This window comes from Oryzias latipes, chromosome 14, assembly GCF_053564925.1.
Source record: "Oryzias latipes strain Hd-rR chromosome 14, Olatipes_Hd-rR_3.1".
Classification (NCBI taxonomy): Eukaryota; Metazoa; Chordata; class Actinopteri; order Beloniformes; family Adrianichthyidae; genus Oryzias; species Oryzias latipes.
Genome location: NC_136250.1, coordinates 25,139,493 through 25,152,906, shown reverse-complemented (window position 1 = coordinate 25,152,906; position 13,414 = coordinate 25,139,493). Strand labels below are relative to the sequence as shown.

Genomic DNA, 13,414 nt, shown 5'->3' with positions numbered 1-13,414 from the left:
GCTGCAGAAAACTGCTTCCCCCTCCTGAGGCTCCAGTTTTCCAGAATCTCTTTGAGGCCAACCAAAAGTCCTCCTCCATGGCCTCACTAAAGTCCTCCCAGAACCGGGTTTTTGCCTCCACAACAGCCCGGGCCACAGCTTGCTCAGACTTCCAGTGTCTGTCTACTGCCTCAGGAGTCCCACAAGCCAGCCAGCTTGGTCGGACTCCTTCCACCACACAGCTCTGATGCTTTTTCGCTTTGGCAATTTGTTATTTTGTGGATCTGTTTGTTGACTGCTTGATGCAGTAAAAATGACTTTTTGACATCAACACATCATCATAGCCTTTCCCGTTAATGCAATCACCACAGATGCAAATAATTAATGAGCTGACATGAATAAATCATCTTCAAATATCCAGATGCATGTCATGTCATCAATTGTGATTATTCCGTTTGCTTGCAAAGGGGCATGTTTATTGGTAAGGGTAATGGAAGGGTTAAGGTCAGAGGTAGCAGGAGATGGTGGAGATGAGGTGAGGGTTACAGCAATGTAGTAGGGTGATGCTGCACAGCTGCAGTTTATCCCCCTGATTACCTGGGGGGGGTGTTATAATGACCCCCACTTCTTTCTCAGTCGTGGAAAAGTTGTATATGTTCTAAAGACAGAAAATGCCCCATGATTAACCTTTGTGCTGTCCTATATAAACCTGCCCTTACATTGACGTGTTCTCCCTCCCATGATAAAGGTGGATAAAGGTGGAAAGATTTCATGTAATCCATGGACACCAGTGAAGATCAAAAATCATTGGAGAAAAAAGTTTCAGAGCACTGTCTAGTGGGTCTAGATGACCCAACTCCCAATGTTAAAGTGCCTAGGATAGCACAAGGGTTACGGGAGAACTGGCATAAGCCTGACAGAGTGGCTTGAAGAAGTGCAGGCATGTCTGCCCAAGCAATTTTTCTATTTGATCAACTTTAGTTCCACCCATGCTGTAAGTGAGAGGATCCGGTCAAAGTTAGAGCCGTCTTCAAGGAGCTCTATGGATGCACAGAGTACACAGAGTCATATTAGGCTATACAGGAACCAAATAAAGTTCCAGATGTAGAGGCAAAGGAAAAAATCATTTGTAAGTTTCTTTCTACTTTCACATTTGTATGTTACTTTGTGTTGGTCCTCTACATTAAATTGTAATAAGATAGGGTTGTGGTGATTTATCGACTTATCCATTGAATCGATTTATTTTTCTACTATCCAACCAGATCGATCCGTCTGAGGCAAGTTGTTTAGCAAATCGACCATTTAAAATGGTTTCAAAATGAAACAAATTGATTATAATCGATAACGGAAAACATCATTTGGATTGAGACATGGTAGGTTGATTTTACGTTATAGTAGTGCATCACAGCAGACAACACATGTGATGTCATCAACAACTGATCAGTCCATCATTCCAGTCCAATATGTTGAAAGACTTTGAATTTAGAAAGTCATGTGACCGTACAGTGTGCTAGAATGTTCCCTTTGGATTCTTTGGATGTGGAAACACAACAGTGGACTGAACTTTAGGAAACTAAAATGTGAAAGAATTTGACTTTCATTCTTTTTTTTTTTTTTTCTTCTTTACTTGTCCTGTCCAACAGCTGGGCAGGCAGATGAGAGCTGAGGGCCTCTTGTGTTGGACATATTTTACTTTAACAAGAGGGGTTATTAATCTACAGACAAACCAAAGGTATGTCTGAATAAACCCCTTTTGTAATTGAGGCCAAACTTTATTAATTTCAATCATGTTTGAAAATCTTTGGTGTTGGACCACATGGAAAAGGAAAGAAGGGAAGAAGAGAGAGGGATGTTAGAGAGAGGGGGTGAGAGTGAGAGGGGGGGGTAAGACCATGAAGCAGCATAAAGAAACAAGTTTACTGGTTGTTTATCATTACGGTACGGTTCAAATGTAGTACAAAAAGGGCGGGGCCTGTCCACACACACACTCAAATGTTATCAACACACCTGCTGGCTGAAAAAAATGTCCACATGTCAACATGTACACCAAACAGATAGTGTTCACACACGCATACTTATGCCTTTAAACCAACTAGTGTGAAATATTTCAGTCATTCAATCATGCAAACTGTTAGTGCAAAGGTGAGCTAACACCTGTGCTCAGGTGAGTGTTTGTGTTTTTCACAACGGTGGAATGTGAAAAGAAGGAAGGAGAGTGCCCAGCCATCCCCACACCAAGACCCCCGCCGCAGCAGCAGCGGCAGCCGGAACCCCCAACGACTTTCATTCTTGTTTACTTGTTTGTTTGGACACATATTTCATTTACACTTGATTATTTTGAAGAAACACAAGGAATGTGGAAAACTTCTCTGTTCAGTCTGCAGGTATTTCTCTCTGAGTCACACTGGATGACGTTTTGGATAAAGATGTTCTGGATCCATTGTAGGTCACTGAATCGGATCAATTAAATATCAACTATGGTCCCTGCTGTTTCTCTTTATCATGGGGCTGCTGGAGCCTGTCCCAGCTACAGTTGGGAGAAGGCGGAGTACATCTGTCCTGGTCGCCCGTCTGTTGCAGGCCACACAATCACTATCACACACCCTCGCATACACACCTAGGGGCACTTTAGAATAATCAATGAACCTATGATGTTTTTGAACGGTGGGAGGGGGCCTGAGGGCCCCGGGAGAACATGAAATCATAAATCTTCTTGTCAGAACAAGTTTTTGACTTTTTTTGAACATTTAATGCAAGACAATTTAACATTTTGTGCAACATTTTCAGCTCAATACTGTTACATTTATCAATAGTCTCTGGGATTTGTCTGATCATTTACTATGCAGGTAGGACGTCTACATTAAGGTGGAACAGTTTCAGTTGCTTTATGGGATTTTTTCTCAGGCCTCATGAAAAAAGTCTGCAATGAAACGGATCAACATGTGTTTGAATAATTCCAAATCCATGTGGGAACTTGATTTTGGTGAAATAATCAAAGCTTTTTTAATTACAACCAATGAGTTTTAGATTGTGTAATATGCAATAATGATTACTGAAATGTTTTAATTACAATCAATAAGTTATTGATTGTCTTTAGTTGATCTGCAATGTTAGCAATAATTTCTGGTTTAATGTGATAATGTTTTCTAATAGTAATCAATGATTATTGCATGTCGTTACTGTTTACTGAAATCATGAATGAATGTTTTCTGAAGATAATCCATCATTAATTAGAACTGCATTTTGTTACTTGAAAAGAATCTATCTGATCAGAACCAGATTACAAAAACTTAGTAAAACTATAAAAAAATTACTCAGTGGGGGTGGAATTATATTAACTCACTTCTTCTCACTCCTTTCAAGCAATAAATCAAGTTCTACATGACTTTAGTTAATGATCACTGTATTTAATTAAGAAAATGTGACTTAACTGTGTCTTTGTTTTTTATCAATACATTTCATCATTTCTGTAAGGAGTTTGATAAATCTATCAGACTTTGTTACAATTACTACTTGAAATAAAAATAATCAAAAAAATCAAAGTGTTGTGCTTTTTGACCTCGATGGAATCAATGCCTAAGTTGATGAATTTCTCGGCTAGGATTTGAACCAGGGTCTTCTCACTGTGAGGTGAGAGTGCTGACCTGCTCCACATTCAGCCCGTTGCCCTTTCCCAACAACAAAATGTAGCATCCACAGACAGGATGTAACCCTTGTGCTATCCTATGGGGTCGAGATGACCCCTGATATTTTATTCCTACCCTGACTAAGGTGGAAAGATTTCATGTAATCCATGGACACCAGTGAAGATCACAAATCACTGAAGAAAAAAGGTTCAGCGCACTGTCTGGTGGGTCTAGATGACCCACTCCCAGTGTCAAAGGGCCTTGGATAGCACAAGGGTTAAGTGCCTGTGCAGACATTCAATAAGAACTTCATTGCACTGTCTGTTTGTTTTTTTCCTTCCAGAGAGGAAAAAATTTCTGAAAAGATAATTGAACGTTCTGACATCAGACATGGAGAAAATGGCAAAAGGGGGCTCAGAAGACCCCTGGTGTCCTGTGAGGTCAAGGCAGAGTGGGGGGAAAAGAAAGTTCTTGAGAATCAGGTTGTTCTCTATGGTTTGTTTATTTGTGTGTTTTTTAATTGGGTTTTTCCAGAATGGAACGTCCTCTGAAGTGTTTGGAATGGCTGTGATAATATCTGAGGAATCTGAAGCTGTCGTGAATGGGAAGGCTTCATAAAAGGCTCTGTCACTCTTCACAGAGAAGCTCAGCAGGAGACATGGCCCGTAAGTATTCACAGCCTTTCTCTGTAGTTTCAGGTTAGAATTGCAGATTTTTATTTTCTATTTGTTGCATTTTGCATCTCCCTGCTCTTTGCAACAGTTTTAAAACGACATTACAGGATCAGCTGCTCAACACTTTCATCTTATTTTTATGTGATCAGGACTTTCGGGTATAAGCGTGGGGCTTTATTTTAAAAACAATTTTGATCTAGCAGCCTTTCAATAGATATAATATGTTTTCTTATTATGATTTTCTTCTTTTTGTTCATTTTTTTTCTTATTGTTGTTCAGCCTGAAGGCTTCACATTATGTGTACTGCTATTTTACTGCACTGGAATTCGTTTATTTTAGGCTTGAATGTGTTTTCATCTTTAATGTTTTCTACCCTCCACAAACTGAAGCACAGATAGAGCATTTTAATTTTTCTGCATGTTTCAGAGATATGTTCAAGAAATTCCCCTCACACTGAAACTTGGCTTCATGACAGAAGAACACATTCCTCCCGGAAACACAATACACCCACATCAAGGGACGTTGTGAAAATGGAACATACCATTGTCATGTGTGTGGTGATATCCTCGATATTTGTGAGGATATTGGAAGTTGCTCGTACTTATGACGCACAGGTGATGCTGTTGCACAGCAAATTTACATCACACTCTAGTCCAGGGGTGTCAAAAACTCAATATTTAGTTAAATATTAACTGCAACTGATATGCAATGTTTAACCTTTTCATACAGTGTCTTCTTATGTCGTATTCTTTCCTTACAGCCACGTCACCTCCGCACACGAGACAAACAGGTCTGTTCTTTATATTTGTGAACAGATCATCTTCCTCCCATCTGTTTTCAAAGCTCCTGTTGTCCATTTTTCCTTTGGCCATTTTTGTGGAGGGTGATATTAATTTGTCAGATGTGACCGGAGCGTGGCTGTCGGTGACTGTCAACAGTAAAAGGAGCGCTTGCCGATTTTGACTGTGCGTCAACATACTAGCAAAGCATGGTGGGATTTGTAGTATTAGTGGTACAGTATATACCGCGGGCCAGCTCTAATGCACATTTGATATGATCTCCTGGGCCGATTATAATGGGCCTGAGTTTGACACTTGTGCTCTAGTTGTTATTAAGGTGCGAGTATTGTCTCCTTACTGAACGCATAAATGTCCATAAGCATTCTCAGCCAGACTCTGCCTTCAGTGGCCCCAAGGTAAATTGAGTTTGAGACCCCTGCTCTACAGACTCGCTCTCTTTGCTTTATCCTGTGGTTCATCTGCACGTCCCGTACAGGTTTGGCCCTTTTTTCGCCCACAGACAGCTCATACCCACCCTTAACCCTTGTGCCATCTTTGATGACTCCACCCTTACTTTGACGTGTTCTCCCTACCATGACAAAGGTGGATAAAGGTGGAAAGATTTCATGTAATCCATGGACACCACTGAAGATCAAGAATCACTGAAGAAAAAAGGTTCAGCACACTGTCTAGTGGGTCTAGATGACCCCACTCCCAATGTTAAAGTGCCTAGGATAGCACAAGGGTTAATGGCAGTTTTGACTAAGTCTTTACTGCTGACATCCAGAACATTTTTACACTGAAGACCTGGAAGGTCAAAGCACTCCAGCATTCAGACCATCCTGTGAGTGTTTGACAAACGTCTTATGGAACAAACAGCTGCTGGGGGTCTGAAAAGGTGACATTTCTGCATTTCAGCAGGTCCATGGTGAACCTGCTAAACATAAAAAGAAATCTCACTCTCACATGTGATGTTAACGTGATGTTAAAGCATTTCTGCCTGCAGAAAAACCACTGTTTACTGAATGCTGAGTCATCAGCTCTGCTCTCCACCACATCATTGCATTCATTCCTCATGCATGACATGATTCTCATACCTGCAAAGTCTAGAAAGACAGTTTCAGGTTTTAGTGGTCGGCAGCATCATGTCTAAGAGTTAAACTGTTCCGGTTTGACCAAAGTTAGTTTTCAAACAAGTTGGTGACCCTTCTGCTCCCATGATTTACCCAGCTGATTTGATACATTTAGAGTTTTGGAGCAGAGCTGTGCAGTCTGTGAACAACAATTACATCTGTGACATTCTCCAACAGAGGCGGAGGAGTCCCACCTCAGGATTGTGCTGGTTGGAAAAACTGGAGTAGGGAAGAGTGCAGCAGGAAACACTCTTTTAAAGAAGAAGCTCTTTTGGTCTAAGCTGTCCGCGTCCTCGCTGACCAGCGAGTGTCAGAAGGAAACCACAGAGTGCGGAGGCCAGACCCTGGCTGTGGTGGACACTCCGGGCCTGTTCGACACCAGCAGAACCGAGGAGTTCGTGGAGAGAGAGATCGCCAACTGCATGTGTCTTGCCTCCCCAGGTCCCCACGTCTTCCTGGTGGTGCTGCAGCCGGGCAGATTCACCAGAGAGGAACAAGAAACTGTGAAGATAATCCAGACCATGTTTGGAGAACAAGCAGCGCGCTTCACCATGGCTCTGTTCACACACGGAGATGACTTAGAGGACGAGGGAACCACAATTGAAGAGATCTTCAAAGCAAACCCATTGCTCAATCAGTTCATCAGTCAGTGTCATGGAGGCTATCATGTGTTCAACAACAAGAAAAAGGACGACCAACAAGTTGAAGAGCTGGTGAAGAAGATCAACACCATGGTTCAAAGAAACGAAGGAAAGTACTTCAGCAACGAAATGTTCCAAGATGTAGAGAAGTCCATCATGGAGGAAAAGGAGCGGCTTCTGAAGGAAAACCCAGGTATGAGCGACAAAGAAGCCAGAAAAATGGCAGAGAAGGGCAACTCCTTCACCAAGGCCATGCGGCAAGGCACTGCCATCGGAGCGGTTGGCTGGTTTCCTGGGGGGTCCGCTGGGGTCTGCAGTGGGAGCAGCTTTCGGGGCCGTGTTTGGGGCCATTTCTGTGGCAACGAAGAAAAAAGACTGCACTATTCAGTGACGATGGGCGCCACCTGTCTGTGTGAATCTGCTGGATGACCCTGCAATAACTCCTCACAGATCTTCACTGATCTTCTTCCTCATGAATGTGTGAGGAGACTTCAGGGGGGCGGGGCCTTTCTCTGTGGGTTTCACCAATGTTCTACTGATCAGGCTTTTCTTCGTCATTATTTCTTCGTGTCTGTCTCCATCTATTAGCTCTATTCTTTGCTTGCTTTTTCCAAATAAAGTCTTCCTCAAAGCCCGCGTTTCACTGTGACTTTATTTCTGCAAACACAGAAATCAAAAACTGTGCAGATTGATGGTCTCCAACGCTCCACTCACAACCTGTGTCATTTACAGGCTCAGACCTGAGGGTGGTGCTGGTGGGTCAAGAGAAGGTGGGGAAGAGCTCATCTGGAAACACCATCCTGGAGAAGAAGGAGTTTGAGTGTCAGCTCAGCTCTCTTACCTTGAGGCTCAGGAAGGCTGAAGGCGTGGTTTTTGGCCGCCGGGTCACTGTGGTGGACACGCCCGGGCTCTTCAGCACCCAGCTGTCTGCGAGGCAGGTGAAAGCAGCTCTTCGAAACGCTGTGCAGATGAGCAGTCCAGGTCCCCACGTCTTCCTGCTCACCCTGCAGCTGGGTAGGTTCACCATGCAGGAGCAGGCGAGCATGGAGGTGCTGAGGAAAATGCTGGGCGCCAAAGTCTGCGAGCGCACCATGGTGCTGTTCACCTACGGAGACCGGCTGGAAGACACCGACATAAGCCAGCTCATCAAAGAGGACACCAACCTGCAGGAAGTGCTGAGGAGCAGCAGCGGCCAGTTCCACGTGTTCAACAACAAGAAGATGGGAGACAGGAGGCAGGTCGGGGAGCTACTCCAAAAGATCGACCTTATCTCACAGGACGGAAGCTCCTCCTTCAAGATGGAGTCCAGGATAGCCGGCATGTCCAGGAGCTTCAGGATCATTAACCAACAATGCTTGAGGTGTTAAGAAACTTCTTCAGCATTATGAGGAGGGGGGGGATCCAAAGAAACCCACAGAGTACAAACACAAACTAACAGACTGGAAGAAAAGGGAAAACAATGAAAAATGAAAAAGGAGAAAAGATCAAAATGAACAGATAAATATATTATAGGACTGAGGTGAAAGTCTGTTCATCCAAAGAATCCAATACCTGATCATTCAGGTCCAGACTCCAACTCAAAGTGAAACTAACGTCTCTGAAAAACGTTCTGTGCATCTATCATGCAAGAACGTTTACTAAAAGATCCTCTCCAGAGGTTTTTTTCTGGCAAATGTGAGAAAAAAATCTGTGGATCCAGTTTTCAGAATTAAACAAGTTCATAGAGGCTTATTCAGAATTCCCAACCTGCTTCCTAACTACTACAAAATAATATAGTGCTGGTCTGTCTAGAGCTCTAAGGTTTAAGAGCTATTCGGACACCATGCTCACTGCTTTTACTTTCTCTTTTAAATGGCAAATACGACGTCTACAATTTCCCAAAATAAAAACCTACCTACCTGAAACAGAACATCAATGGGGGACCTTTCTGTGTGGAGTTTGCATGTTCTACCCGTGTCTGCGTGGGTTTTCTCCGGGGTCTCCGGCTTCCTCCCACTGTCCAAAGACATGCTTCATAAGTGAATTGGTTTCTCTAAATTGTCCATAGGTGTGAATATATGAGAGTGAATGGGTGTGTGATTGTGGCCCTGCGACATACTGGCGAACTGTCCATGGTGTCCCCTGCCTTCGCCCACAAGTGGTCGGGATAGGCTCCAGCAGCCCTGTGACCCCGAAAGGGATAAAATGGCAAAGATGAAATGAATGAATGAATGAATGAATGAATGAATGAATGAATGAATGAATGAAAATGAATGAAAACCATAATAAATACGAACCTTTCACAAAAGCTATTGATGAATCCACTGTTCTGAAGATGAAAACTTAGATGTCTTATACAAAGATAGATACATGCATTGTGGTTTACACTCACTGCCCACTTTGTTGGGCACACCTGCACCTATTCCCAGCCAATCACAGGGCAGCAACTCATTTAGGCATATAGACATGGTCAGAATAATCTGCTGTTGTTCAAACCACTGATCTACTGGGATTTTCACCCACAACCATCTCTAGGGTTCATAGAGAATGGTCAGAAAAAGAGAAAATGCCTTGTTGATGCCAGAGGAGAATGGCCAGACTGGTTCCAGCTGATCAGGAACTCAAAGAACCAGTGGTTACAACAGAGGGCTGCAGAAGAGCATCTTTGAATGCACAACACGTCCAACCTTTAGGCAGATGGACTACAGCAGGAAAAGACCACACCGGATACCACTGCTGTTGAGCTAAGAACAGGAAACTGAGGCTACAATTCACAGACTCACCAAAACTGGACAATAGAAGATGGAAAACAACGTTTTCTGGTCTGAGGAGTCTCCATTTCTGATGCCATATGCAGATGGTAGGGTCAGAATTTGGCTTCAACAACATGAGAGCATGGATCCATCCTGACTTGTATCAACGGTTCAGACTGGTGGTGGTGGTATAATGGTGTGGGGGGGAAATGATTTGGCACTCTTTGAACCCCTTAGTACACTTTCCAGTGCCACAGCCTGAGTTTTGTTGCTGACCATGTTCACTCCTTTCTGACCACAGTGTACCATCTTCTGATGGCTACTTCCAGCAGGATAAAGCTCCATCTCATAACTCTGGAATCATCTCAGACTGGTTTCTTCAACATGACAATGAGTTCACTGGACTCAAATGGTCTCCACAGTGACCAGATCTCAACCCAATAGATCACCTTTGGTATGTGGTGGAACAGGAGATTGGCATCATGGATGCTCAGCAACAAATCTGCAGCAACTGTGTGATGCTGTCATGTCAATATGGACCAAACTCACTGAGGAAAGTTGCCAGTATGTTGTTGAATCGATGCCACCAAGGATTAAGGGAGTTCTGAAGGTAAAAGGGGGTCCAACCTGGTACTAGCAAGGTGGACCTATTAGAGTGGTCAATCCAGTGAACATCAATGCACACTAGTGTTTTCATGACATTCTGGGAAATTTCTAGAGCATTGCTTTTTAGAATTGTAGATTTGGACACCCTGAGAAAAAAGGCAAATGCCGGATACAGTGCACTGAATAATGAAGGAATTCAGACACAACCATAGACTTCTGTTCCATGAGCTAAACCAGCCTCATGGTTGTATGATCAGACAAGCTTGTTGAACCCATCCCACTCCTCCTGACTTCACGGCTTTAGGTGGGCGGAGTTTTGTTTTGAAGCAGGACATTAAATCTGTGGGGTATTCAGGAAAGCAGGTTGTGCTAGTTACCACGGTAAATTTGAGGGTAAGGAAGCGGATAATTTCTGCTTACGGTGCCAAAAATGGAGGTATGTTTTAGGGTATATCAAGTTGCCATAGCAACTCATGCTCTGAACATAACTTGGTCTGGAGCAGGTTTAATTGAAGGTTAGTTTGTTTTCATAGAGGTGAAGGAGCATGACGTGTCCATTTGAAGATGATTTAGTGGATAAAGAAGATCAGATAATACTTTTTTCCACTATGATAGGGTGATAAGACCATGTATGGATGTTTAACCCTTGTGCTATCTTAGATGACACCACCCTTACTTTGACATGTTCTCCCTACCATGACAAAGGTGGAAAGATTTCATGTTATCCATGGACACCAGTAAACATCACAAATCACTGAAGAAAAAAGGCTTAGCGCACTGTCTAGTGGGTTTAGATGACCCAACTCCCAATGTCAAAGTGCCTAGGATAGCACAAGGGTTACAGATCAACTTTCTTACATTCATCTAACTTACAGCGGGGAAAATAAGTATTGAACACGTCAACATTTCTCTCAAAAAACACATTTCTAATCGAGCTATTGACACGAAATTTTCACCATATGTCGGCATCAACCCAAGTAATGCACACATAGAAAGAAATCCAAACATTTATGTCCATAAATGAAGTTATGTATAATAAAGTGAAATGGCACAGGGAATAAGTATTGAACACATGAAGAAAAGGAGGGGTAAAAAGGTCTGGCAAGCCAAGAAAGCAGCTGGAGTTTGTCAGTATTCGGAAGGTTAATCTGCCCCCTATTAGTGCAAAGTAATATCAGCTGGTATAGTCCTGATTGATGCCTTTTAAAAAGGTTTCTCACCATCAAGGTGTTAGACAAGAAGCATTGCATGATGGGTAAAAGCAAAGAGCTGTCCAAAGACCTACGCAACCTTATTGTTGCAAAACACACTGAAGGCATTGGTTACAGGGGCATTTCTAAACTTCTGAAAGTTCCAGTGAGTACCATTGGGGCCATCATCTGGAAGTGGAAAGAACACGGCATTACCATAAACCTGCCACGGCCAGGTGCTCATCGCAAGATTTCAGACAGAGGAGTCAGAACAATCATCAGAAGGTTCAACAGCCCAGGACCATTCGTGGAGAGCTTCAGAAAGACCTGGAATCAGCAGGTGCCGTTGTTTCAAAGAAAACAATAAGTAATGCACTCAACCACCATGGCCTCCATGCACGCACACCCTCAAGACTCCATTTTTGAAGAAGAAGCATGTTGAAGCTCGTTTAGAGTTTGCGACACAACATTTGGATAAACCCATGACATTCTGGGAGAAGATACTCTGGTCAGATGAGACCAAAATTGAACTCTTCGGATGTCATAAGACACAACATGTTTGGAGGAAAAATGGCACCGCATCACCCCCAAAATACCATACCAACAGTCAAGTTTGGAGGTGGGAGCATCATGGCGTGGGGCTGTTTTTCAGCATGTGGTACTGGTAGACTTCATATCATTGAAGGAATAATGACTGGAGAAAAGTATGGAGACATTCTTGATCAGAATCTGCTGTCATCTGCCAGGCTGCTGAAGATGAAAAGAGGGTGGATCTTTCAGCAAGACAACGATCCCAAGCACACAGCCAAGGTAAAACTCAACTGGTTGAAGAAAAAGAAAATAAAGCTGCTAGAATGGCCCAGTCAATCACCAGACTTGAATCCAATTGAAAATCTTTGGAAAGAACTGAAGATCCGCGTTCACAGAAAAGAACCTAGAAGATTTGAAGGCAGTTTGTGTGGATAAATGGGCCAAAATCACACCTTAGCAATGTATTCGACTGGTTTCTCCATACAGGAGGCGTCTTGAGGCTGTAATCACCAACAAAGGTTTTTGCACTAAGTATTAAATAAATTTCAGTTAGCGTGTTCAATACTTATTCCCTGTGCCATTTCACTTTATTACACATAACTTCATTTATGGACATAAATGTTTGGATTTCTTTCTATGTGTGCATTACTTGGGTTGATGCCGACATCTGGTGAAAATTTCATGTCAAAAGCTTGATTAGAAATATGTTTTTTGAGAGAAATGTTGACGTGTTCAATACTTGTTTTCCCCGCTGTAATTATTTGCTTTAGTTAAGATAAATCAAATATTTTTAGTTAAGTCAGCTTAAAAATAACACGTAATTATCAGAAATTTATTTTACTTTCATTCAAATTAATTCAATTTAGAAGGTGTAACTTTGGTGCTGCTGTTAGATCGGCAGTGCAAGGAATTGTGGGATACCATTCCCTTTGCCTGTCTAGACGGATTTGGGTTTAAGTGTGAGTTTTTGACCAAATATGTTTAGTTGTTTAGCTGTTTTACTGTGTTTGGCAGAGTTATTTTGTCCTATGCTTAAGTGTCTGCACCATGAGTGAGAGGGAGGGAGAGGATGATGAGTTTATATAGCATGCCTAATGTTCTTGACCTTCATAACAATGGTGGAGAAAGGATACATGATGGCATACAGTGTGTCAAATTTGCTTCTTTCCTTTTATTGTTACAAAAATGAGAATATCTTCTGGCTCAAACTTAGACACATGAGAGTTTAAGATGTACGATAAATTAAGATGGTAAAAGACTTAACCCTTGTGCTATCCTATGACCCCACCCTTACATTGACGTGTTCTCCCTACCATGACAAAGGTGGATAAAGGTGGAAAGATTTCATGTAATCCATGGACACCAGTGAGGTTCACAAATCATTGAAGAAAAAAGGTTCAGCTAGTGGGTCTAGATGACCCAACTCCCAATGTTAAAGTGCCTAGGATAGCGCAAGGGTCAAGTTTTACAAACGTAAAAAATTAGGTTGAATAAATTTAACTCAATTACTTGTTACCAATAGA

At 42.5% G+C, this 13,414-nt stretch overlaps 1 protein-coding gene across 1 annotated transcript; it reads left to right on the top strand.

Annotated features, from left to right (window-relative positions):
- Positions 1-3,759: 3,759 nt before the first annotated feature.
- Positions 3,760-8,772, top strand: LOC111948687 (GTPase IMAP family member 9-like). Its single transcript, XM_078931107.1, has 3 exons — positions 3,760-4,270; positions 6,369-7,025; positions 7,565-8,772. The coding sequence occupies exons 1-3, from the start codon at positions 4,207-4,209 to the stop codon at positions 8,197-8,199; spliced, it is 1,356 nt and encodes a 451-aa protein (XP_078787233.1). The 5' UTR covers positions 3,760-4,206; the 3' UTR covers positions 8,200-8,772.
- The last annotated feature ends 4,642 nt before the right edge of the window (positions 8,773-13,414 follow it).